The sequence below is a fragment of the Paroedura picta genome, chromosome 6, assembly GCF_049243985.1.
Source record: "Paroedura picta isolate Pp20150507F chromosome 6, Ppicta_v3.0, whole genome shotgun sequence".
Classification (NCBI taxonomy): Eukaryota; Metazoa; Chordata; class Lepidosauria; order Squamata; family Gekkonidae; genus Paroedura; species Paroedura picta.
This window is the reverse complement of record NC_135374.1, coordinates 10,811,391-10,838,433: the sequence shown is the minus strand read 5'-3', so window position 1 is coordinate 10,838,433 and position 27,043 is coordinate 10,811,391. Positions and strand designations below refer to the sequence as shown.

Below are 27,043 nucleotides of genomic sequence, written 5' to 3'. Positions count from 1 at the left end.
GTCTAACGCAGGATTTGCCAGTTCCAGCAGCATTCCTACAGCTCCTTAATGCCTTAGTAGTATTACTATCTTTTGATTGTGCTTCCCAAGTAGTGGATAAAGCTTTTCTCTATATTGTACAAATTCTTATTTTGTTGTAGAGTCCACCTTTAAGACCACCTTTAAGATTATTCAAGGCGTGAGCTCTGGAGTGCAAGCACTCTTCCTCAGACTAAATAAACTAACTGTGGTGATAAAGAGCAAAAGCAAATTATGATGAATTAGTAAAGTGTGTACTAAGTTGAAGAGGAAGAGTTGGTTCTTATATGCTGCTTTTCTCTACCAGAAGGAGTCTCAAAGTAGCTTATATTCGCCTTCCCTTTCCTCTCCCCACAACAGACACCCTGTGAGGGAGAGGAGACTGAGAGAACCCTGATATTACTGAAGAAGAAGAAGAGTTGGTTCTTATATGCTGCTTTTCTCTACCCGAAGGAGTCTCAAAGCGGCTTACGTTCGCCTTCCCTTTCCTCTCCCCACAACAGACACCCTGTGAGGGAGGAAAGGCTGAGAAAGCCCTAAGATTACTGAAGAAGAATGAAGAAGGGAGAAGGGAGAAGGGAGAAGGGAGAAGGAGAAGGAGAAGAAGAAGAAGAAGAATTGGTTCTTATATGCAGCTTTTCTCTACCCAAATGAGTCTCAAAGCGGTTTGCAATCGCCTTTCCTTCCTGAAGAAGAAGAGTTGGTTCTTATATGTCTCGTTTCTCTACAAGAAGTGAATCTCAAAGCAGCTTCCAATCACCTTCCCTTTCCTCTCCCCATAACAGACACCCTATGAGGTGGGTGAGGCTGAGAGAGCCCTTATATTGCTGAAGAAGAGTTGGTTCTTATATGCCACTTTTCTCTACCCAAAGGAGTCTCAAAGCAGCTTACTGTAGCCTTCCCTTTCCTCTCCCCACAACAGACACCCTGTGAGGTGGGTGAGGCCAAGAGAGCCCTGATATCACTGCTCGGTCAGAACAGCTTTATCAGTGCTGTGTTGAGCCCAAGGTCACCCAGTGGGTTGCATGTGGGGGAGCAGGGAATCAAACCCAGCTCGCCAGATTAGAAGTTCTCCGTCCTAACCACCACACCAAGCTGCCATAATTTGCTTTTGCCCAATATCTCCACAGTTATGATGGTGGTTCATTTAGTCTGAGGAAGAGTGCATGCACTCGAAAGCTCACGCCTTGAATAAATCTTTGTTGGTCTTAAAGGTGGACTCTGGACTCTACAACAAAATAAGAATTTGTACAATATAGAGAAAAGCGTTATCCAGTAATAAATAAATCTATATAAATAAAAAATAAATCTATTTTTGTTGTGCTGCTTCAGACCAACACAGCTACTCACTTGAATTCATTTAGTTGTGTTGTCTTTCCCCAGTGGATCTTTTTCCTTTTGTGCAACTGCAAGACACTGTGTATCCCATTTTGTATATTTTTGGCTACCACCGTTGGGCTGCTAAACCTAGCATAGCTACCCTGGATTTCCTTGGTGCCCTCCAATTCACGTACTAACCAGACTGGGATTGTCTGGCCCATCCAGGTCTCTCTTTATATTTGTTGTTTATGTTCAGGATTCAGACCGGATTTATTTATTTAGCATTCTGGAGGGCACAAGGGAATGCAGTGTAGAAATTATTGTACCCAGTAAAACCGGGGGTTGTATTTATTTTCTTCCTTTCTGCAAGAACTCCAAGAAAGCATCCCCGAAGGGCGATGCTTTGAGAGCTGATAAAATTCCACCCGGCTAAACGGCTCCTTATTTCTGCTTTGCAAATTAACAGCTAAGCAGTATGTCTCATGAATCAAGCCCAGGATCAACGAAGATTCTGAACTGCATGGACTAAACAGAGCCGTGCGTTCCACTGCGGAAGAGAAATGCCCGATCTCTGTCCGAGAGAGACTATCTGAAACGCTCCTGATTTAAAATCAGGAAAATGCTTTGTGTGAAGTCTGGTTTTTTAAAAAATTAATAATCCCCCACTTACGTAGAAGTGGAATCCAAAACAAATTCATTTGCATGGGTGTTGGGCAGGTTGTTTCCTCATAATTCAGCCATCATACTAGTAAATACCCAAAGTCCACAAGATTTATAAAAGAATGAAAACCAAGAGTATAGAAAAAAACCCAAGCTCTCCTTAGCTTGGAAGGAAATATGTTTGAGGTTCAAAAGGAAAAAGATGGATGGATGGAGAGATGGATGGATGGATGGATGGATGGATGGATGGATGGATGGATGGATGGATGGATAGATGGATGGATAGATGGATGGATAGATGGATGGATAGATAGATGGAAGGGTGGATGGATGGGTGGATGGGTGGATGGATAGATAGATGGATAGATATGGATGGATGGATGGATGGATGGAAGGGTGGGTGGATGGATGGATGGATGGATGGAAGGAAGGGTGGATGGATAGATGGATAGATATGGATGGAGGGAGGGAGGGAGGGATGGAGGGATGGAGGGATGGAGGGATGGATGGAAGGGTGGATGGATGGATGGATGGAAGGGTGGATGGATAGATGGATAGATATGGATGGATGGAAGGGTGGATGGATGGATGGATGGATGGATGGATGGATGGATGGATGGATGGAGAGAAAGATAGATAGTATTTATATACCACCCTCCCCAGAAGCTTAGGGCAGTTTACATGGAACTGGAGAAAAAAACAATACAAATAACATAAGTTGAAGAATAGTGATACAGTCATAACAGGAGAACAATAACGTAATGGAACAAACATTGCGAGAACGTCCATTTTAACTGTAACATACTGACGGTCTGTGGAATGGACATGTCCATGGTGGTTTTCATGAGAGGGGGGGTTCAGGGGCCAATGGGAAGTGATTGAATTCAGGTCGACCTCAACCAAAAGCCTGGCAGAAGAGCTCCCTTTTGCAGGCCCTGCAAAATTTGTACCAAATTGCACTTAGGCTGGAGCCGTTCCAAGTTGGAGAACTGCCTAATAGAAACTTTTAGCAATCTAATCAGATAATCGCGGAAATGAGAACCGTTATTTTGGCATCTCGATGCAGCAGCGAAATAGGAAGCTAACTGGACCCATGGGGTGTGCCAAATGACTCCCCTGTTTCAAGCTACGGTTTCTCATTGCAAACCCACCTACGGCACAACCAGAGAGAAGCACCAAGGGATTGTATGAACCCCACACAGAAGCATTCATCTTGAAGCTAGAAGAGCCGGGGAACCTGATGCGACAGGTGTCTACCTGGTTTAACTATGATTTGTTTGCATAGAATAGGCAGGGGAGGGGCTTGGAAAAACTAGATCTTCTCATAGAATCATAGAATCATAGAGTTGGAAGGGGCCACACAGGCCATCTAGTCCAACCCCCTGCTCTACGCAGGATCAGCCCAAAGCATCCTAAAGCATCCAAGAAAAGTGTGTATCCAACCTTTGCTTGAAGACTGCCAGTGAGGGGGAGCTCACCACCTCCTTAGGCAGCCTATTCCATTGCTGAACTACTCTGACTGTGAAACATTTTTTCCTGATATCTAGCCTATATCGTTGTACTTGAAGTTTAAACCCATTATTGAGTGTCCTCTCCTCTGCAGCCAACGGAAACAGCATCCTGCCCTCCTCCAAGTGACAACCTTTCAAATACTTAAAGAGGGCTATCATGTCCCCTCTCAACCTCCTTTTCTCCAGGCTGAACATTCCCAAGTCCCTCAACCTATCTTCATAGGGCTTGGTCCCTTGGCCCCAGATCATCTTCGTCGCTCTCCTCTGTCCCCTTTCAATTTTATCTACGTCCTTCTTGAAGTGAGGCCTCCAGAACTGCACACAGTACTCCAGGTGTGGTCTGACCAGTGCCGTATACAATGGGACTATGACATCTTGTGACTTTGATGTGATGCCCCTGTTGATACAGCCCAAAATGGCATTTGCCTTTTTTACCGCTGCATCACACTGCCTGCTCATGTTTAGTTTACAATCCACAAGTACCCCAAGGTCTGGTTCACACACAGTGTTACCTAGAACCGTATCCCCCATCCAGTAGGCATGCTTTTCATTTTTCTGACCCAGATGCAGAACTTTACATAAAACATCATGAGAACAAGGGTAATTCATAATTATAATTAATTGATAAAAATTACATAGTCTAGATCAGGGCTAGTCAAACTGCGGCCCTCCAGATGTCCATGGACTACAATTCCCAGAAGCCCCTGCCAGCATTCGCTGGCAGGGGCTTCTGAGAATTGTAGTCCATGGACATCTGGAGGGCCGCAGTTTGACTACCCCTGGTCTAGATAAACAAATAAAAGAAAATAAAAGAAGCAGTAACCCAGAGTAGATTCCTCCAGAATGCCCAACAATCAGTAATTTCCACCAGTTGTAGGTGCCCCTGGTCTAGACCTGATTCTGGCCTAGCCGATTGTCCTTCTGTATCACAGTAGCCAAGAATTCGGCCACCAGTTCCGTTATTTCTGGGGACCTATCAGCTAACAAGTGTCCGGTTATTCTGTCCATAGGGCCAGAAAGGTCCATCGTGATAGGGACAACCAGTCGTTGTCTAAGCAAAGAATGCGAACCACCTCTGGCATTTTTTGACTAAATTATATACTGCCATCAACTGTGTGCTGAGTTTTTAAGTTTTTAAGATGTTGTTTCAATGGGGTTTAAAAGGTAAAGGTATCCCCTGTGCAAGCACCGAGTCATGCCTGACCCTTGGGGTGACGCCCTCCAGCGTTTTCATGGCAGACTCAATACGGGGTGGTTTGCCAGTGCCTTCCCCAGTCATTACCCTTTACCCCCCCCCCCCCAGCAAGCTGGGTACTCATTTTACCGACCTCGGAAGGATGGAAGGCTGAGTCGACCTTGAGTCGGATGCTGGGATTGAACTCCCAGCCTCATGGGCAGAGCTTTCAGACGGCTGCCTTACCACTCTGCGCCACAAGAGGCTCTTCAATGGGGTTCAATGGGGGCTTATTTTTAGTGAGAATTTGTTGTTGCATCTGTATTATAAAATTGTTCTCTGAGAGTGGTGGTTATATAAATCCTGAATGAATGAATGAATGAATGAATGAATGAATGAATGAATGAATGAATGAATGAATGAATGAATGAATGAATGAATGAATGAATGAATGAATATGAGTTGTGAGTTGCTCAGATCCGATGTAGTCTGATCTCCCTGCGGGGAAGCAAACCACTGCATCCAGCGTCCTGCAAACCTTGTGCACGCCCCATTCGGCTGAAAGCTTCCCGGTTTCCTCACATCATCCCATTATCCTCCTCGTCGCACCGTCATGGTCTAATTTTCATCCGTACACCCCGCCATGTGTTTTGAGCTGTTGTCTGAGAATAATTAACAGCCCTCGAGTCTTAATAAGTGTAAGGGAATCAAATGAAAGCCACTTCATTTGAATTACCCTGCGCCAAGTTATTATAATTCTAATCCCTTTGTAACGTTTGGGTACGAGGAAATCAGTTCTTTTCCAGGACACGGAGGAAGATTGCACAGGCTTGGGTTTGTCAGCAGCAGTGAAGGGCAATAATAATAGCTCATATCCCATTTGCGGACAACGAATTTCGCTAAATGCAAAATGACACAGGCTGTTCGTTCCGGGGGTGCAGAGTTTCAACAGGCATGCCCACGCCTTCCTGTCCGAGACCATTTGGGACTTTGTGGCCCTCGTGGTCTCTGTGGGCCTAGCCGTGGTCCATTCCAAGGTGAATCTGAGACTATATGTGTGGCAAGTCCTGTATTTCCTGCTAGCAGGGGGAGGGGATAGTGACCTGTTCATGCATATGTGATCGGAGCAGTTTTATGATTTCCAGGATTTGCTAGCAGAGCACCAGTGTGGCGGGAGGAGACAGACTGGGATGGGGGAGGGGGGGGCTGAAGAATGTTTCAGGGCTTTCTCAATAGTAAAAACATTGAGAAAGGCTGGGTTAGAGAGATGGAATCCCTGGCTTCAGGCGTATATAGAACAAATAGAGCTGTGGTTCTCAACCTGGGGGTCAGGACCCCTTTGGGGGTCGAACGACCCTTTCACAGGGGTTGCAGCAGGGCAAGCAGGTTGGCCAGGGGAGGGGTGCCATGCACACAACAGCCTTGCAGGTAGATCGAGATAGAGCGTTCATCTGTCTGGAGCAGCAGAAAAGAGCGAGATCAGCATGGTGGGACAAGAGGCAGAACTGAACTGAGAAACCCCGGAAAAAAGCCAGTTTATATATAATCAGGAACAATGGATCTTCCCGCCATTGGTCAGTTTTGGTTTAATTTCGGTGAAAGAACCCTTGCCTAATTTTATAGTTGGGGGTCTCCACATCATGAGGAACTGTATTAAAGGGTCACGGCATTAGGAAGGCTGAGAACCACGGAAATAGAGGTTGTGTTGAGAAACGATAGCATCACGTTTTGATATTTTTGCTTGATAAAAGTTTCCACGGTTTAGTAGCCATATGTTTCAACTTACCTTCGTATATAGAGTTCTACAACGCCATAAAAAGGTAAAGGTATCCCCTGTGCAAGCACCGGATCATGTCTGACCCTTGGGGTGACGCCCTCTAGCGTTTTCATGGCAGACTCAATACGAGGTGGTTTGCCAGAACCTTCCCCAGGCTTTACGGTTTACCCCCCAGCAGCAAGCTGGGTGCTCATTTTACTGACCTCGGAAGGATGGAAGGCTGAGTCCACCTTGAGCCGGCTGCTGGGATCGAACTCCCAGCCTCATGGGCAGAGCTTTCAAACTGCATGTCTGCTGTCTTACCACTCTGCGCCACAAGAGGCTCTTACAACGTCATATATAACCATTATTTATATGGAAATATATTGGACAACGTTAAACTAGGGTATTGTTTTGATGTCTTTGGGCACTTTGAACAATTAGGAGGATGGAGAGTGGGGGAAAAGATCTCCTTTCTCTTTTTCCTGCAGACTGTACGTAGACGGTCCCTTTGGGAGCCCCTTCGAAGAATCTTTCCATTACGAGGTTAGCCTCTGCGTAGCCGGCGGCATTGGAGTGACTCCGTTTGCATCGATCCTCAGCACCCTGCTGTATGTAAGCCTCGTCACATGGAAGCTTGTCCCCCCCGCCCCGCCCTTTGGGAACCCCTTAGATGCGGCCTGGAGCAACAGGGATTGCAAAAATGCACTTTTGTCATAGGGAGCGGCCATACCTCTTAAGTGTGGCTGCATCCACCTCGGGTCTGTCTCTGCCACATCCAACTTTTAGAATCATAGAGTTGGAAGGGGCCATGCAGGCCATCTAGTCCAACCCCCCTGCTCAACACAGGATCAGCCCAAAGCATCCTAGAATCCTAGAGTTGGAAGGGGCCATACGGGCCATCTAGTCCAACCCCCTGCTCAACGCAGGTTCAGCCCAAAGCATCCTAGAATCCTAGAGTTGGAAGGGGCCATACGGGCCATCTAGTCCAACCCCCTGCTCAACGCAGGTTCAGCCCTAAGCATCCTAGAATCCTAGAGTTGGAAGGGGCCATACAGGCCATCTAGTCCAACCCCCTGCTCAACGCAGGTTCAGCCCAAAGCATCCTAGAATCCTAGAGTTGGAAGGGGCCATACGGGCCATCTAGTCCAACCCCCCTGCTCAACACAGGATCAGCCCAAAGCATCCTAGAATCCTAGAGTTGGAAGGGGCCATACGGGCCATCTAGTCCAACCCCCTGCTCAACGCAGGTTCAGCCCAAAGCATCCTAGAATCATAGAGTTGGAAGGGGCCATACAGGCCATCTAGTCCAACCCCCCTGCTCAACACAGGATCAGCCCTAAGCATCCTAAAGCATCCAAGAAAAGTGTGCATCCAACCTTTGCTTGAAGACTTTGTTCTGATATGCTCAGACTTAGGGCCTGGGTCACAGGGCTGCAGGATTCACTGCCTCCCTGCTGCCTCTCACACGGGAGCCATGATTTTAATTATCAAGCTTCACCACATTTTTGACGCTTGGGGAAGCCACGGGAAGGGGGGGGAGGGGAGGTCTGTGTCAGCCAGTGCTTGATCTTGTTTATGAATAGAAATTTTCCTCCCCACCCTGCTTGTTTTGAAGTGACGACTGGAAATGCTACAAACTCCGGAGGCTGTACTTCGTTTGGGTGTGCCGAGACGTCCGCTATTTCCACTGTTTTGCCGATCTACTCTGCAGCTTGCATAACAAGGTCAGAATGTATAGCTATTTCCCTGGGTCTGGCTTTGAAGGGCAACTGGAGGCCTCTGCTGCTCTTGCCGTAGTCCGACAAGCCTCAGCGTTATCGAAGTGGTGAGACCTGGGACCGATTCCGCACAGAGGTGTAAAACTTGCGACGCCTCGTGCTTGCAAACGCACGGTTGGAAGCCGCACATTTGCAAGATTCCTGAGGGGAGACCCCTCCCGGGTGGCAAGAAATGGCAAATCATCATTTTGCGATTTCTCTCATTGTGGAGGAAATCTGGGGAAAACTCGCATCAGCTACTTGAGAGGTCCAGGTTACTGCCGATGTCATGTGGAAGGGAAACAAGAGGCTGGAGTGATTGAGGACGAAAGAAGAAGGGGACGACAGGGAATGAGGTGGCTGGATGGAGTCACTGAAGCAGTAGATGCAAACTTAAATGGACTCTGGGAAATGGAAGAGGACAGGAAGGCCTGGAGGATCATTGTCCATGGGGTCGTGATGGGTCGGACACAACTTCGCACCTAACAACAACCTGGGGGCAAATTCATCATGCAGAATCAGGCAAATTCCTCATGCAGAATTCAACGGATCTATGAAAATTTGGCGGATTCAAAATCTTGGCAGGGGTGTCTATGAGGTCACGATCCATATATATTGTCTACCCCACATGGCCATTGCAAATATACATAGAATTATAGGTCCGTATGGAACTGAAAATTCACTTCTGTAGACTGCACATATCTCTTAAAAGCAAACTTGGAATCCCTGGTCAATTTATTTTGTTTTATTTATTTCTTACATTTTAGCCTGCCACTCTCCAGAGACTCGTGGCAGCTTAAAATACAGATAAAACCCCTCAATAAAACCAGTCAGCTCCCTTTAAAACAGACATAAGGCAGAGAATAATCCCTCCCCTCCCCCGCCCAGTGTTTTCCAAACCATCCTTCTTTTACAAGCTGACTCTGCTCTGCTGACTTCTGGTTTAACGAGGAGATCCTCTAAAACCTATTCTGGATTTGGACTATGGGCCATTTGCCACACATTCCAGTTCCTTCTGGTTTGTTTAGATCTCTGTGCCCGAGATATCCGTGATACAGTGTGGAAAAGCAACCTTAAGATTCTTTTTCTTTATGTGATATTTTACTCATGCGCCCATGCACTCCTGAACAGTGGTAAAATACTGGATCTTTAAAAAAAAAAAATAGAACCATGCATGCAATTTATCCAAGATCGATGTGTGCATGTTGGAAGATGCCTCATTTTGACTTTCAGGCTGTGCATAGTGGTAACATGGAAGGGGAGGAATCTTCCAACTTTATGATTCTGATGACATGAAGGTCATGACTCTACTTCTCCCCGGTGTTCTGTATCGAATTCAGAAACAGCAACCAGAAGGGCTGATGGGCATTAATGCAATTTCAGAAACGAGGCAAAGCAAACTGGAACTCCCAAACCTGAATCCAGACACGGAGAATTTTGGAAACCTCTCTAAGCAGCTGTCGGAGCTTTATTACCTTAAGAGTATAAACCATAAGAATTTCCGTGCTGTTTCAGTTCAGAGATTTGTCTAGCTCAAAATCTCCTGTGGCAACCAGTCAAATATAATAGGGAAGACGACAAGTGGCAGGAGTTCATAGTCTGAAGGAGTTCATAGTCTGTAAGGAGTTCATAGTCTGAAGAACAGTGCTCGTATTCGAAAACTCACGCCCTGAATAAATCTTTGTTGGTCTTTGTTTGTGCTACTGGACTCTGATTTTATAAGGCTTCTGATTGGTCTCTGATTATTTGATTGGTTGTGCAGATGTTGTAAAACACTGTGCAGCCGACAGTAAGCTGCAGCAGTCATTTTTTGGCTGGCTCCACCTCCAATGGCAGCCATTTTGTGGCTGGCCCAGTCTCCTGTGGCAGCCATTTTGTGGCTAGCTTCACTTTCCATAGCAACTGTTCTATGGCTGTACCCACCGTTCTGTGTCAGAATTCCAAAGTTACCCGCAGGCTTGCAAAGGTTGGAGACCAATTTCCTGACTGAGCGTAAGTGACCTTCAAACGTCAATTTGACCTCTGAACCCCTAGGCCCCATTTGATACCCAGCAATCAATCTGTTCCTCTTCCATTTCTTCAATGCTCTCAAATCCATCTAAGTCAGTGGTAGTCAACCTGTGGTCCTCCAGATGTCCATGGACTACAATTCCCATGAGCCCCTGCCAGCAAATGCTGGCAGGGGCTCATGGGAATTGTAGTCCATGGACATCTGGAGGACCACAGGTTGACTACCACTGATCTAAGCCACTGCCCGTCACCACATCTCGTGGCAGTGAGATCCACAAGCCAACCACTCTGAAGACATGAGCATTGACTCACGAAAGCTCATACCTTGCCACAATTTTTGTGAGTCTTTAAGGGGCTACTGGGATCTTGCTCTTTTCTACCGCTCCTTATCTGGACCTGTGCTTTGTTTTGTCTTCCTTGAATCTGCAGCCCGTCAATTTAATTGGGTAAAAAAACAGTCTGGTATTATACGAGAAGGAGGAGAGTTTCTTTAGATGTGCTTTCTGTACACCCTGCCTAGTTTTGTAGGCCTCTGTCATATCAGTCCTCTCAGTACCCTCCCTGCCCAAATTAAATAGAGCCCAACACATTTATCCTTGACTCCAATTTCATAATCATTCAGGCTACCTTTTCCTGCCTGCATTGGCACGTAAGTGGAGTTCGACCCTGAGACATAATGGAATAAAGATCTGTCCCTCTCCGTGGATTCCGCAACAGGATCTTGGTTCCTCCTTCAGAGAAAAAATGTGCTAATTCGCTTATGTCTCTCTTTTTTCCTAACACACAATTATTTCAGCTCTGGCAAGAAAACCGACCAGACTTTGTAAACATTCAGCTGTACCTCACGCAGACGAATGGGATGCAGGTATGCGGGGAAGCAGACAGGACTGGGGATGACAACTGCTCTGGGGGGGAAAATAAGCCAACAACCAAAAACAGAAGGGAAAAACTTTTTGCTGGGCTATGTCTGTTTTATTTATTTATTTATTCTTTAGATTTTGCTGAAGAGCTGGGAAAATGCAGGATACGTTACCCTGAAGTCAAACCCAGTTTGCAGGCTTCTAATGTGGCAAGCTGGGTGTGATTTCCCGCTCTTCCACATGCAGCCAGCTGGGTGAACCTTGGGCTCACCACAGCACTGATAGAGCTGTTCTGACTGAGCAGTAATCTCAGCCTCCCCTCCCTCACAGGGTCTCTGTTGTGGGGAGAGGAAAGGGAAGGCGATTGGAAGCCGCTTTGAGCCTCCTTCGGGTAGAGAAAAGCAGCATATAAGAACCAGCTCTTCTTCTTCTTCAGTAATATCAGGGCTCTCTCAGCCTCACCTACCTCACAGGGTGTTTGTGGTGGGGAGAGGAAAGGGAAGGTGATTGGAAGCTGCTCTGAGACTCCTTCGGGTAGAGAATAGGGGCATATAAGAACCAACTCTTCTACTTTTTCTTATCAAGCATAGAAGAAGAGCTGGGTTTCTTCCTCTGTTTTTGTATCCCAGTTTTTACTACCTGAAGGAGTTTCAGAGTGACTTACAATTGCATACTCTTCCTCTCCCTGGGAGAACTGGGACTGGCCCGAAGTCACCCAGCAGGCCTTACATGTCTCAAAGCAGCTGACAATTGCCTTCCCTCCCTCTCCCAAAACAGACACCCTGTGAGGTAGGTGAGGCTGAGAGAGCTCTGAGAGAACTGACTGGCCCAAGGTCATCAAGCAGGCCTCATGTGGAGGACAAGTGGAAAATCAAACCTGGTTCTGCAGATTAGAGGCTGTCTCCCTTCTACGCATCACAGGGTTTCCATTTTTACGACCAAGTTTCTAGTCCCTTATAAATGCAAGAATACGCCTGAACCTGATGTATTTTCAGACTCATGAAGGGCTGGTGAGGTAGAGAGGGAGGAGGGGTTGCCAGCAAGTTTCAAGTGGGACTCAAAATAGCTTCTGAAGAAAAGCGCCCAAACCGAAACCTGAAGTGGAGGAAAATCGATGCCTGTTTTTCAAAGGCAAACGGACCGAAAGAGAAACGCTGACTTTTCCCAACAGCCTTTAAATGGAGATCCTCGTCTTCCATTCTGAAAGGAAAAGGTTACCCCCCCCTACTCTAGAACAAAGAGTTGGTGTCTTTTCAAGCAGGAAGCTGCATCGCCCCGGACCCGAAAGCCAAGCTGGAATATTAATCAGACTCCAGGCCTTGAAACTGAATGTCCTGAAGGAAAAAGAGACCTTGCCTCATTTCCCTGTGTTTTTGAGCAACGGCAAGTGAATCAGTTTGGAAGGTATTACATCACGGGCGGCTGTGCCGTTTGGGGGCCGGTTCTGAAGGCCAGATGGGTACGAGAAGAGCCTGTGGGTTGGGGAGAACCACACTGAGAGCCCTGCAGCTGCTGAAACATCGCCGTGACTTCCCGCAGGCGTACCGATGACTCCTGTGCCATGCGGAAACACTGGCGTGTGCAGATTGCCACAAGAGAGGCTGGTTCATAGTGGCAAAGTGTACCCGATATTCCAGGACGTTTCCTTCCCCCGTACTTCCATTCTGAATCCTTCGTTTAAAAAAGAAGCTATTTCCCACAGCTGATGTTTGGCTGCGAGAACATGAATTGGGTTGATTAGTTTCATCTGAATTAGCTTAATTAAGTTAATTGGTTATCCCAGCTCTTTCAAAACAATGGGGCTTAATTTGCCCCTGAGTGCCCATGAGGTGCTTCAGTAGATGTATTATTTCCCCTGTTGGGAACATGCCATGTGGACTGTGGTTGCCATGTGCGGCCTTCAAGAGCCAGCTTGGTTTGGGAGTTAAGAGCGGTGGCCTCTAATCTGGAGAGCTGGGTTTGATTCCCCACTCCTCCTCCACATGCAGCCAGTTGGGTGACCTTGGGCCCATCACAGTTCTCTCCGAGCTCTCTCAGCCTCATCTCCCTCACTGGGTGTCTGTTGTGGGGAGAGGAAGGGAAGGCGATTGGAAGCTGCTTTGAGACACGTGAGGCCTACTGGGTGATTTTGGGCCAAGCACAGTTCTCTCAGAACTCTCTCAGCCCCTCCTGCCTCACTGGGGGCTGTTGTGGGAGGGAAGGCGATTGTCAGCCACTCTGAGACTCACAAGGCCTGCCGGATGCCCTTGGGCTCTTCATGATTCTCACACAGTTCTTGGGCCAGCCACAGTTCTCCCATCTGCCTCACAAGGTGTCTGTTGTGGGGAGAGGAAAGGAAGGCAATTGTCAGCCGCTTTGAGACTCCTTTTGGGCTGTAGCAAAAAGTAGGCTACAAAAAACAGCTCTTATCCTTCCAGTGGAACAAATATCTCCTCCCCTTTAATCTCAGGAAAAGGAGGGCTGAAGGGAGGTCAGAGGCCTCTGCTCCCCCTATGCCATGGTTCTGATCCAGCCTGGGCCCCCCTGGCACTTTTAAATGGCGTTTCCATGGGAACTGCATTATGGCTGTGAGTGATATTCTCACAAATACCATAACGTGTATGTGAGAGCCAACTTGGTGTAGTGATTAAGAGAGCCAGATTTGATTCCCCACTCCTCCTCACATAGCCAGCTGGTTGACCTTGGGCTAATCACAGTCCTATTAGAGCTGTTTTCGGAGAGCAGTTCTGTCAGAGCTCTCTGGGTCTCACCTACTTCACAAAGTGTCTGTTGTGGGGCGGGAAAGGGAAGACGATTGGAAGCCACTTTGAGACTTCATCGGGCAGTGAAATGCGGGGTACAAAAACCAACTCCTCCTTCAATCTTGCCCAGTAATCAAGGCGGGAGGGTTGGCCCTACCCCGTAAAGTGGTCGCTGGTTGACCTGTGACCATTTGCATGCCTTGTTTCTTCCAGGAAATCATTGGAGAGAAATACCAAGTCCTAAACTCCCGTCTTTCGATCAGGCGACCTTGCTGGGAGCTCCTCTTTCAGGAGATCGCCAAGAGTAACCGGCGGTAAGTGAGATTCCCCAACTGCAGCGTTTTGAGGGAAGGGGGACAGCTTCATGCGCTGCCTTTGTATGGAAATTACTGTGGGCTTTGACGCTGAACGCCAAATCACCGGACAGCTGGTGTTCCCCAGAATTGTTGTGTCTGGGAAACAGGCGCTTCTCAACAAAAGAACTGTCCGTTTCTGCAGCTAGGGCCGTTCGTCTTCCACACAGCCAAGCAGCAACCGGGGAGGAGGGAGTTCTGCGCATTGTCTGGAAGTGCGCAGAGATTGAACGTTTTAATCCATTCTGGCAAGCCAAGCCAGCATCTTCTTTGCAGCGTGGATCGCGCACTAGAAAGAATCTTCGGTCTGCAGCGATGAAAAGACGCAATTGATCAGACTGGACCGAGGTCGTGAACCTTTCAATGTCTGGCCTAACCCACTGGGAAGGTCTCCCACACGGGGCCCATAACATTGAGTGCCATCGCTCAGCAGCCCTGTTCATTTCTGTGGGGTTTGCAACGAAGATGTCAAGAGCCAACGTAGTGTAGGGCTTAGAGCAGCCTTTTTCAACCCGTTGACCGCGGAGAGGCCCCTGAAATAATTTTTCAGGCTTCGAAGAGCCCCGGAAGTGATGTCAGCTCGCCACGCCTCCCAGCCACGCCTCCAGAAGTGACATAAGGCCGGAAGTGACATCACATCCTGTGTTAACTGGCAAGCTTGAGGCAGACTGGGGTGGGGGAGAGATAGGAGGTGGTTTAAGGCGGGAAGAACGGTGGGAGAGCAGTTCTCTCTCAGGTTTGGAAGCAACGAGATAACTCAGGCATGCTCATGGGAGGAGGAGAGCAATGGAAGCGGCCAGTTCTCTAGCTTGTGGCTGAGACCATTAAGGCAGGACGGGAAGAGCCACAGAACCCCAGGGGTCTGCAGACCCCTGGTTGAGAATCCCCGTCTCAGAGTGGCAGACTGGAATGTGGGAGACATGGGTTCGAAACCATTACCATGGAGGCCTGCTCGTGGCCTCTCAGTTGTGAGGATAACGGAGAGAAGAGGAAAACAATCTTGTAAGCCGCTTTGGGAAGTAAGGCGAGGCATAAAGGAAGCTATAAAGGAAAGTAAATAAATAAGAACGTTTTTCTATTGTGGGGGGGGGGGGGAATTGCCATAGGGAAAATGCCTACAAACCTGTCAATCAAGCTGTGTCAACCAGGGTTTTGTGAAATCCTGGGGTTTCTTGAGAGCCCTGGAAGGGTTTCCCAAATTGGTGGGATTTAATTAATTTTTAAATATATATTTTAAAATTTGTTAAACACTTATCAGCTGACGTTGACCATATATGGTCCTGTTGACTCAACTCCCCCCCCTCCCAAAATGGCTCATGACAGGCCTGGAGTGGGGACCTGGTAGGTATCTACACAGCTCTGCTTTCCAACCATGTTCTGCATGATCGCACCACTTCAAGCCCTATGAAGGTAGGTTGAGGGACTTGGGAATGTTCAGCCTGGAGAAAAGGAGGTTGAGAGGGGACATGATAGCCCTCTTTAAGTATTTGAAAGGTTGTCACTTGGAGGAGGGCAGGATGCTGTTCCGGTTGGCTGCAGAGGAGAGGACACGCATTAATGGGTTTAAACTACAAGTACAACGATTTAGGCTAGATATCGGGAAAACATTTTCACAGTCAGAGTAGTTCAGCAGTGGAATAGGCTGCCTAAGGAGGTGGTGAGCTCCCCCTCACTGGCAGTCTTCAAGCCAAGGTTGGATGCACACTTTTCTTGGATGCTTTAGGATGCTTAGGGCTGATCCTGCGTTGAGCAGGGGGTTGGACTAGATGGCCTGTATGGCCCCTTCCATTCTGGGGTTTCTTGGAAGTCTGAACGGTAAGAAAGTTAAGAGAGGCTGCTGTAGATACAGGGTTGCTCCAAAGAACCATGGATGGAAGGTCCTCAGATATTGTGTGAGTTTCCACTTCACCCACAATCTCCATCCAAAACTGAAGCTGGAGGATCAGCAGGCCATTCCTTTGGCCAAGGCTGTTCCCCCAGGCTCAGCACATTTACGTAACCCTCAGTTTACCCACCAGCTGCTTGTGAAGCCCACCATGAGAACAGACCTGTGTGGGATCGAAAGAGCCAGCCTTTGGATCTCTTTGCCATCTGCCCTGCTTGAAAACACACGTGGGCCGGGGGACGATGCTTTCCTCAAAGAATACGTAGATATATTTTTTCTAAAATCCCAGCTCAGTAGTCACAACCACCCTTGTTAACTTGCTACCAATGATTCCATAATTACATACATTTTGCATTTGTGTGTGTGTGTTTGTGTCCCCACATCTATTCTGGGAGCCTCTCGGGATATTTTTTGCATGCCCCTAATTACGTTGTCACCTTGTAACGAAGCAGCCAAGGCGGCTCAGATGGAAGGTGCTTGCAGGGTGGGGGTAACGCTGTTGTCCTTACTCAGCCTTTCTCAAGTTTTTTCACCGTCAAGAAACCCCTGAAAGATCCTCCCGGCTTCGAGAAACCCCAGAAGTGGTGCGATCGTGCAGAATATGGTTGGGAAGCAGAGTTGTGGATACAGAGCCCCTCCCCTCCCCTCCCCATCCAATCGAAGCATATCATTGGTCATTTTGGGAGGGGTTGGGTCAACATGACCTTATATCAGTGGTTCTCAACCTTCCTAATGCCGCGACCCTTTAATACAGTTCCTCATGTTGTGGTCACCCCCCAACCATTAAATTATGCAAGTGATCTTTCACAGAAATTAAACCGAAACTGACCAATGGCGTGAAGATCCATCGTTCAGCATTGGATATAAATTGGTTTTTTTCCATGGTTTCTCTGTTCAGTTCTGCCTCTAGTTCCCACCAGTCCAACCTTTCTTTTTTCCGCTGCTCCAGACAGACAAACGCTCTATCTTGATCTACCCCGCAAGGCTGTTGTGTGGATGGCGCCCTCTCTCAGGCAAGCTGCTTGCCCTGCTGCGACCCCTGTGAAAGGGTCATTCAACCCCCACCCCCCCAAAGGGATCCTGACCCCCCAGGTTGAGAACCACTGCCTTATATGGTTGTATCACCCAATAAGTGTGCAACAAATTAAAAAATTAATTAACTCTCACCCACTTGGGAAACCCTTCAGGGCCATCAAAAAAACCCAGGGTTTCACATGCTTTAGGATGCTTAGGGCTGATCCTGCGTTGAGCAGGGGGTTGGACTAGATGGCCTGTATGGCCCCTTCCAACTCTATGATTCTAAATCCCTGGTTGAGAAAGCCTGTCCACTAACAATCACCTCTGGGTGTGTACCAGATTCTGAGCACTTTTTGCCTGACCAGCTTGGGGATCAAGTTTCAGGTCATTGTGGGCCTCAAGAAGAGGTTTTCCCAGCCTGACAAGCTGGCCTGCCTCTCATCTAGGAGTGCCAGCCTCCAAGTGGGACTTGGGGATCCCTCGGAATTACAGCTCTTCTCCACATTACAGAGATCAGTTCCCCCGGGGAGAAAAGGGCTGCTTTGGAGGTTGAACTCTGTGGCATTGTAACCCCACTGAGGTCCCTGTTCTCCCCAGAGTCCATCCCCAAATCTCCAAGAGTCTCCCAACCTGGATCGGGCAGCAACCCCCCCCCCCTCAGCATGAGTATGTTTCTCGTTCTTTATCACAATCCGTAATCAAGGCTCCCCCAGGGGGTTATTAGAATGCAGATCACAAATTACGGGGGATCTAGGGCTGGTGAATCAGCCCGTCCTCAGTTTACCCCCTTCCCCCCCCAGTTCCCGTGCTGGTGCTCGCCTTTGCATGGAGAGTGGCCAGCAGTATATCCACATGTTCCTGCCATTCTTGCAGTGGACACCCTCTTTGACTTGCAGTTGGTGGGCAGTGAGGAGAGAGGCAGCTTACAGTCAAGGGTTGCAAATCCATCTGCGTGAGGGGAGAATCCGATGACTCTTTAGCCACGGGCAATGAGACTGAAGTATTCTGGGCATTGTTCCTTGGGAAAGCAAAAGGCAGCCCCTTTCTCATTCCTTAATCCTTAAAAAAAAAAGAGAAATGACCGAGATGGGAGGTGGACACACCAGTTAGGCAAGTAGGAAGCCCAAGAGGTTGGTTTCGGAACGCCCCCTGCTGTTCTGCCAAGGACCGAGATTGAGGTGTGAGGCAGGATCATAAGCCTGCACTGTAATTGGCCAATGAGCAGTAGATCCCGTCTGCCGGATCCAGTCAGTTTAGAGTGAAATGGACCAACAGCGCGCTCTGGCAGGAAGATCTGTTGTGGGGCTTTTGTATATAACTTGGGGTTGGTTGTGGGGTTCTTTGGCTCAGTTTTGGTTCTTGTGCCATCACAAGAAAGAGCTGGTCTCTCCATGGGTCTAACACCCCCCATCTTTATGGGCTGGATCCAGTGGCTTCCTTCAGCTGACCCTACAGCTCTCTTCTTCCCTACCTGTAGCTTACAAATTTGGTGTGGGGGGGGGGGGGATATAGCTCAGTGTTAGGACCTCTGCTTGGCACCCAGTGTCCATGCTTTAATCCTTGGCATCTCCAGTGAAAAGGGAGACAAGAAGAAGAAGAAGAGCTGGTTTTTATTCCCTGTTTTTCACTACCCAGAGGAGTCCCAAAACAGCTACAAACACCTTTCCTTTCCTCTCCCCAGAACACAGGCCCTGGGAGGTAGATGGGGCTGAGAGAGATCTGAAAGAATTAAGAGCAGTTCTAACAGGACTGTGATTAACTCAAGGTCACCTAGCTGTCTGCATGTGGGCCCCCCAAAGGAAGGTATTCCACCACATTTTAACAGTGGTAGCCAGCAGTTCTCCTCTAGTCCCCAGCGGGGGTAGGTGGGGGGTTGCTTTGTCACCACACTTGTAATTGGAACTTTGTATTTCTGTAATTGTTGTCATTTTAGCGGGGGTTTTAGGGGACTTTGCCATTTATTTATATCTTGTCACCTGCCGCGAAGCCGGCTCTGCCAAGAGTGGCGGATAATACATTCAAATAATAACAATAACAACAATAATAATGTGAAGGAGGAGCAGAGAATCGAATCCAGGTCTCCAGATTAGAGGCCATGGCTCTTAACCGCTAATCCCCGCTGGCTTCAATGACAGAGCACCAATGTTGATGTCTAATTTGTCCTTAATCTTTTTTTAAAGGAAGGGGAGGGGGAGTAAAGAGCACAGTCGGGATCCATACCAGTGTTCTGCCACCTTGCTAGGCTCAGCTGGCAGAACTGCAAAACTCTGAAGTCTTGAAGAGCAGCTGTCCATCAACCAGGAAGATCCTGGCCTAGCCCTGCCTAAATTGTACGTGTTGGGATTTGGGAGTGAATGGGAAGAGTCAGGTTTAAATCCAAGCGTTGTGGATTAGCTAACTGTTTGCAGTGGGGGGGTTGAAGTTTGAGTGTCTGGCTGGAGTACAGAATTAGGGTGTGGGAGACCCAGATTCGAATCCCCACTCTGCTAGGAAGTTCACTGGTTGACCTTGGAACGGCCCCATATTGACCACCTAATCTAAGCCACCAGGTTGTTATAAGGCTAAAATTGGGGCGGGGGAGAGCCGTGCATGCCATCCTGATCTCCTTCAGGGAAGGCAGGGATAATAAGGTGGAAAATAATCTTAACAGCTCAGCTTGTGGCTCTGAACAGTCACTTCCTAGAGATCATGTTTGCCTGTTGTGAGGTTTTGGGGGACGGGGACGGACATACAACCGTCAGCAGCTTCTGGTCAGATCACACAAAAGGGTGACACCTGCTGGTGACTTGGCGAAGTACACCTGCCACCTTCGTCCCTTTGGATACTACAGGACTGGGCCATCCCTTAAGTCAAGCGCTCTTGGGCTGAGAGAGGAAGAGCCTTGTTTGTTTTCAGGCTGTGCGGTCTTAACTGCGGAGAAGAATTTTTGAAGCCTGCCAGGGCTATGAAACCGTTGCAGGGCAGCTGTGGCTTCATCACGGAATCAAAAACTGACCGCAAAAGAAATCCTGACCCTAAGGAAAAGGGAAGTCTGTCTGGGATTGAGTAGAACAGGGGTAGTCAACCTGTGGTCCTCCAGATGTTCATGGACTACAATTCCCATGAGCCCTTGCCAGCATTTGCCCGTGAAGCTGATTTCTACTACAAGAGCCAGCTTGGTATAGTGGTTAGGAATATGGACTTCTAATCTCGTGAGCCGGGTTTGATTCCCCGCTCCTTCTCCACATGCAGCCAGCTTGGGTGACCTTGGGCTCGCCACGGCACTGAGAAAGTTGTTCTCACAAAGCAGGAATATCAGGGCTCTCTCAGCCTCACCCACCTCACAGGGTGTCTGTTGTGGGGAGAGGAAAGGGAAGGCAATTGTAAGCCGCTTTGAGACTCCTTTGGGTAGAGAAAAGCGGCATATAAGAACCAACTATTCTTTATTCTTATTTTCAGGCCACAGGTCTGTTTAGGACAATATTGCTTACTCCAACTAGCAGCAGCTCTCCCAGGTCTCTAGCTAAGGCCTTTCAGGCCATCTGCAACCTGGTCCTTATAGCGGGAAATGCCCAGGATTGAACCTGGGACTTTCTGCCATAGAATCATAGAGTTGGAAGGGACCTCATGGGTCATCTAGTCCAACCCCCTGCACCCCCTGCCGGTCGAGCAGATGCTATCCCACGCAGCTGCGGTAGCCACCCTCTTCTAAGAAGCAACCTAATTTTCTTTTTCCTGTAAAGCTGCAAAAGGGAACTGACAAGGAGCCCTGAAGTTTTCTCACTTTGTTCTCAGAAGCTCCCTACTCAGTTTGCTCTTGGTCCTTGAGTGGAAGTTTAATTTGCAGAAATCAGGCGCTGACGCTTTGCAAAACACTGATCATCTGCTAATTGCTCCAGCCCTGACTGCTGCTCAGGGAGGGCTGCAGAGGCTGTTGGCAAAAGTGGAGAGTCTGCCTGAGCTAATTCATTCTCATTCCGTCTGTACGTCTCGGTCTGCATTTTCAAGGGAATTCTTAGTTTCCTTCTGGGCTGCTTCTGTTGGGAACCAGTTCCAGTTCTCTCAGAGCTCTCTCGGACCCACTTGCCTCACGGGGCACCTGTTGTGGGGAGAGGAAGGGAAAAGCGATTGATTCAAGTGGGCCCTCGTGTTGGTCTGAAGCAGCAGAACAAAGTTTGGGTCCAGCGGCACCTTTAAGGCCGGTAAAGTTTTTCTCAAGGACATATGGGCAGCGAATATCTGGAGGCTGCTAATTTGTTACTTACGTTTTTATTTTGTTTTATACTGTTAATAATGCCAGTGTACTGTGTTGTTTTTTAAATTTACTGTTAATTATAACCCATCTTGTACTCCACCATAAGCCATATTGGGAGGACGGTATAGAAATTATAGAGATGAAATGAAAACAGGGACACGTGGACATTCTCTGCCCATTCCTGACCTTGACCCTTTCTGCACTGGGATCGTTGCTGCTTGGCTCCTGTTCAGGAACACAAATCCGGGACGGGTGAGCTGCACCAGGCCAAATGCTCCCCCATGCGGGAACATGTAGAGGTGGGGCAACCTGCCCCAGCTCCAACTCCAGCCTGCAGTCCACCGCAAAACCTCCAGTGTGGAAACGGTCCTGCTTTCAGCCCCCCAGGGGTCATTTGCCATTCAAAAAATGGTTTGGGAGAAGGCGGAAATTCCGTCCGGATCCAAACCAGGCCCCAGAGGCACTTGGTGGAAATAACACGGGTTGGGTAGGAACATCTGGAACTGCCCGCTCCTGGACCACCATGTATGAAACGGCTGCGGCGGTAGTTAATTGTGACGTTCCCCCAGGAGGTTACGATCGTGAGACCTTGCGGAGGGCTCTGTCAATCTCGCATCAGCTCTTCAGGCACCGGCCTCATTAAGCTAATTACAGCTCCCCCGGGGGATGCTGGTAGCCCGATGCCTGAGGAAGGTGGACAGGTGCCAAGCAAGGTTTGAGTAGGTCCGTCAGCCTAACAGGTGGTCTCTTTGGACTGGATTAAGGACGTCGGTAATTCCGTGAATTTAGGCAGATTGTGAGCGGCTGGGCAGATTGTTTCTGCGCTTGGCTCTTGTGGCCTGCTCTTGCGTGTCCAGAGAAAAGCCAGTTGCCACTTTGGGGTCAGGAGGCAAATATCTTCCAAGCCAGACTGGCTTCTGTTTTTTTTTGGGGGGGGGCATCATCTGGGCAGAGGAAGTCCAAGTACGTGAGAGAGAAATGTTGTATTTTTTTTTTAAATCTACACTGGAAAAGGGGAGTGGGAGGGAGAATAAAGCTAACCCTGGATTTGCAGCTGAAACAACATTATTTTATCTGCATTGCCAGTCAGATCTCCGATGGCCAGAAGCCAGGTTGGGCAAGAGCCCGATCTGGTCTCACCAGTTTTCCGAAAAGGCTTGGGGGACACCAGGAAAGGTGCTGTTGGGTGGCAGGGTGCCACCACTCTGGGGACCCCTGCCCTAGAAGCAACCACGCACCTAAGAGGGCACCGGTGGAGTACATTCCCGCCGTTTCTGGTGCGGAATGATGCCACCCTTTCCCCAAGTCCTCGGGGAATGCCAGAGAAGCAAAGGAGTGGGTTGAGTATCTGGAGTGCAGTTCTGGAGGCCTCACTTCAAGAAGGACGTAGATAAAATTGAAAGGGCACAGAGGAGAGCGACGAAGATGATCTGGGGCCAAGGGACCAAGCCCTATGAAGATAGGTTGAGGGACTTGGGAATGTTCAGCCTGGAGAAAAGGAGGTTGAGAGGGGACAGGATAGCCCTCTTTAAGTATTTGAAAGGTTGTCACTTGGAGGAGGGCAGGATGCTGTTTCTGTTGGCTGCAGAGGAGAGGACACGCAGTAATGGGTTTAAACTTCAAGTACAATGATATAGGCAAGATATCAGGAAAAAATTTTTCACAGTCAGAGTAGTTCAGCAGTGGAATAGGCTGCCTAAGGAGGCGGTGAGCTCCCCCTCACTGGCAGTCTTCAAGCAAAGGTTGGAGACACACTTTTCTTGGATGCTTTAGGATGCTTAGGGCTGATCCTGCGTTGAGCAGGGGGTTGGACTAGATGGCCTGTATGGCCCCTTCCAACTCTATGATTCTATGAGAGATTAGAATCCTAGAATCATAGAGTTGGAAGGGACCTCCTGGGTCATCTAGTCCAACCCCCTGCACTATGCAGGATTAGCGGTGACTACAGATAATAACTGGATGCCAAAACAGTCCAGCGTATATGGAGCCCGACTCTGGTTTCGCCTCCCTTTTCAGTAGCCCTGGTTTACTCTTTCCGCCCCGGTTTGGTGACCCTGTTTTCAATCTCGACAGGAAGACCGTCGGTGTGTTCTGCTGCGGACCAAGCAAAATCTCCAAAGCCCTTCACAGACTGAGCAATAGCCGCAACCCTTACGGGACGCGGTTCGAGTACAATAAAGAATCCTTCAGCTAAAAGCCTCCGGGACTGAGAAAGGACGGTTTGGAAAACTCAAGTGCAATTTAGAGAAAGGAAACACAACATAAGAAGACTTCAGAATCCTTCAGCTTTAGCCAGAGGCCACGTACCAAAGAGTAGCAAAGGTATTTTTAATTATTATTTGTTATTTATAACTATTTAAAAACCTAGGAACCAAAGGACGGCCCCAAAACGCGTCCTGAAACCGAAACTTTTACAAACCTTTGAATTAGCCGTATGCAGTTAGAGATTCCTAGTAGCTCATGCGCTCAGTTCGGGATCAATCCACGCGGTAGCTGAAATGGCCACAATAAAGCGGGAAAGTGGGATCGGTTGAACAAGCGCTTGATTGATCAGACTGGGGGAGAGAAAACTGAACGCTTACGTTTGAAGTCTGGTGCTGCTCTACACTGGCAAATAAATAAAAAAAAAACAGATTTGAAATGGAAAGTTTTCTTCTGTGCAAAGATTAATTCTGTAGATGAAATGTGGGAATGGGTTTCTGTCATGTCCCGTGGAGGGCAAGGTATGAACGTAGAAGATGGGCTGAATTGAATTGGAATTCTTCATCCTGTTCTCATAGATAAGATACGGAGCTGGATGAATCGTTGCTTCTTAATTGGCTTTCCAAACAATGGGGCCGCAATCTTCTTGCCCAGTTAATATTTACGTATTTATTATATTTCAAACATTGCTGTGCAACTCTTGGTACCCAAGGCAACAACCGTTACAACGTTAAAACATTTAAAAACAGTGTTTAAACTCTCTCATAAGAACATAAGAAGAGTCCTGCTGGATCAGAACAGTGGTCATCTCGTTCAGCATCCTGTCCTCACAGACTGACCAACCAGTTCCTCTGAAGGGCAAACAGCAGGGCGGAGAGGCTGGGGCCTTCACGAGAACATCAGAAGAGCCCTGCTGGATCAGACCAGTGAAGGTCCGTCTAGTCTGCCATCCTGTCTCACACAGAGGCCAACCAGCTCCCCACAACAGAGCATAGAGGTTGAGGCATTCATAAAAATATAAAAGCCCTGCTGGATCAGACCAGTGGTCCATCTAGTCCAGCATCTTCTCTCACACAGTGGCCAACCATTTTCTCTGGGTGGCCAACTAGAGAGGCCAAGGGCTTCATGAGAACATCAGAAGAGCCCTGCTGGATCAGACCAGTGGTCCATCTAGTCCAGCATCTTTTCTTACATAGTGGCCAACCATTTCCTCTGGATGGCCAACAAGAGAGGCCAAGGCCTTCATGAGAACATCAGAAGAGCCCTGCTGGATCATACCAGAGGTCCATCTAGTCCAGCATCTTGTCTCACACAGTATCCAACTAGGGCATAAAGGCGGTCACCTATGTCGCCTCCTGGCTCTGGGATTCAAAGGCTCAGTGCCTCTTAATGTATATTTTCTGCTGCTTAATAGCCATGGACAGACTTCTCCTCCATGAACCTAGCTAATCCCCCTTTAAAACTATTTATTCCTGTGGCCATCACTACACCCTCTGGCAGCGAAATCCACAATTTAATCTCCAGGAGGATATCATGATCAATGTTAACTCAGTATTGTCCATTCAGACGGACAGGGGCTCTTCCATGTTTTCAGGTGAGCTCTTTTCACATCACCCACTCTCTGATCCTTGTCATAAGAGACACCAAAGACACCCAAGACCTTTTGTATGCAAAGTAGATGCCCTTCCACTGAAGAAGGTCAGCTTTTCTGCCCTGCTTTTTACTACCCAAGGGAGTCTCAAAGTGGCTTACAGTCGCCTTCCCTTCCTCTCCCTGCAACAGACACCCTGTGAGGGAGATGGGTCTGAGAGAGAGCTCTGAAAGAACTGCTCTGTGAGAACAGCTCTAAGAGGACTGTGACTAGCCTAGAGCAACCCAGCTGGCTGCTTATGGAGTCACGGGGAATCAAATCCGGCTCTCCCGATTAGAGGCTGCCACTACACCATGCTGGCTCTGCAAAGAACTGCTTTTTGCTTTTTGTTGGACTTGACCAGCCTATCGCTGTTGCTCAGCACTCGGGCAGGAGTGGGCCATGCAGTATGCCCAGCAAGAGCCTGAAGGTTTGCAGAGCCCACTAAGTAAGCAAGAAGCTCCCAACAATTGTCTGTGCCTGTAATTACATTCTGCCGTCAAAATTCTTCCCACCTTTAGCCGGAAGCCTAGACCTCTTGCCTGGTGATTTGTATTACTCCTGCAGGAGAGAGTGGCCAGGGAGAGATCTCAGAGCTGCCAGGTAAACAGTGTCGAGACACATTTATCAAACAGTAGAGTGAGCCGCAGAAGAACACAGGCATCAGAGGGAAAGGAAGGTATTAAGTGTGCATGGAAACATTGGACAGGAACAAAGGGATTCTCCTGTTTTGTGTGAAAAACAAAAGGCAAACAACACAGGAGCAAACATCTTCTGGGTGGACAACTAATGCTTAGCCTTTTGTAGCTCACTCTGTGCTCAAAAAACATAAGGGTATAAGAAGAGACCTGCTGAACCAGACCAATGGTCCATCCAGTCCAGCATCCTGTCTTATAGAGTGGCCAACCAGTTCCTCTGGAGGGCCAAGAACAGGGCAGAGAGGACGGGGGCCTTCATGAGAACATCAGAAGAGCCCTGCTGGATCAGACCAATGGTCCATCTAGTCCAGCATCCTGCCTCACACAATGGCCAATCACGTCCTTTGAACCAGCACAGACAGACAAGCATCCAGATGCAGAGACTTTTCATGAAAACATAAGACGAGTCCTGCTGGATCAGACCAGTGGTCCATCTGGTCTAACATCCTGTCTCCACACAGTGGCCAACCAGTTCCTCTGGAGGGCCACCAACAGAGCATAGAGGCTAAGGCCTTCACGAGAATATAAAAAGAAGAGTCTTCCCCCTGAGTTTCCTGCACACTTTCCTCTACCCACCACCATTTCCCTTCCAGTTTTTCCTTTTCCATCCTAACGGGGAGGAATAGGGGGGGGGGGGAGGTTAGGCCACGTGGCCCGGCTGTCATGATCCACATGGATTCTTTTATGGGAAACTGAATGCATCCAGAGTTTTCCAACCCCGTGAATCTTTTTATGCCTGCTTCAGCCCTGCTGTTACTGATTTAGGCGATGCTGCCTGCTCGGTTCATTGTTGATTGCGGCATAAGAGAGTGAGACGTTTGTTCACATAAGCCTCCTGCTTGCGTCACCTGTCTGGAGCGACAAAACAGGGAGAAACACCTGGGTAGTCACCTGTTATGGCAGGTCGGTTGCGCTTGACTGGTTGTCCAGCGGGGTGCTAGAGAGGGAGTGGGATGGAGATAGTGTTGGGATTGCAAGAGCCACGTTCCTTTAATAGAGTTTCAGGAATCACTTGAAAAAGCCGTATTTCATTATTATTCTCTGGGATAATATTCCCTTGGGGTTTGTTGGCCGGGGTTTGGTGGTGGTTATCTTGAATGTTTTTATGTTCTCCCTGTTTTACATTGTTTTATTTTGTTGGGGCCATGAGCCGGCCTCTGAAGAAGTGGCGTGTACCTTTTGAAAATAAAGATGTTGAAAAGCGTAGACCAAAG

General features: G+C 48.3%; 1 protein-coding gene across 3 annotated transcripts in view; it reads left to right on the top strand.

Moving 5' to 3' along the window:
• NOX4 (NADPH oxidase 4) overlaps nucleotides 1-24,548 on the top strand; it is a 121,744-nt gene extending 97,196 nt beyond the window's left edge. For 2 of the 3 annotated variants that reach the window (XM_077341423.1, XM_077341420.1), the window contains exons 14-18: nucleotides 6,931-7,050; nucleotides 8,058-8,166; nucleotides 11,006-11,074; nucleotides 14,024-14,124; nucleotides 23,373-24,545. In XM_077341423.1, the coding sequence (XP_077197538.1) occupies nucleotides 6,931-7,050; nucleotides 8,058-8,166; nucleotides 11,006-11,074; nucleotides 14,024-14,124; nucleotides 23,373-23,493 (520 nt within the window). In that variant the 3' untranslated portion in view covers nucleotides 23,494-24,545. Of the gene's footprint in view, nucleotides 1-6,930; nucleotides 7,051-8,057; nucleotides 8,167-11,005; nucleotides 11,075-14,023; nucleotides 14,125-23,372 lie in introns of all 3 variants that reach the window. The other variant, XM_077341421.1, reaches the window with a different exon arrangement.
• The last annotated feature ends 2,495 nt before the right edge of the window (nucleotides 24,549-27,043 follow it).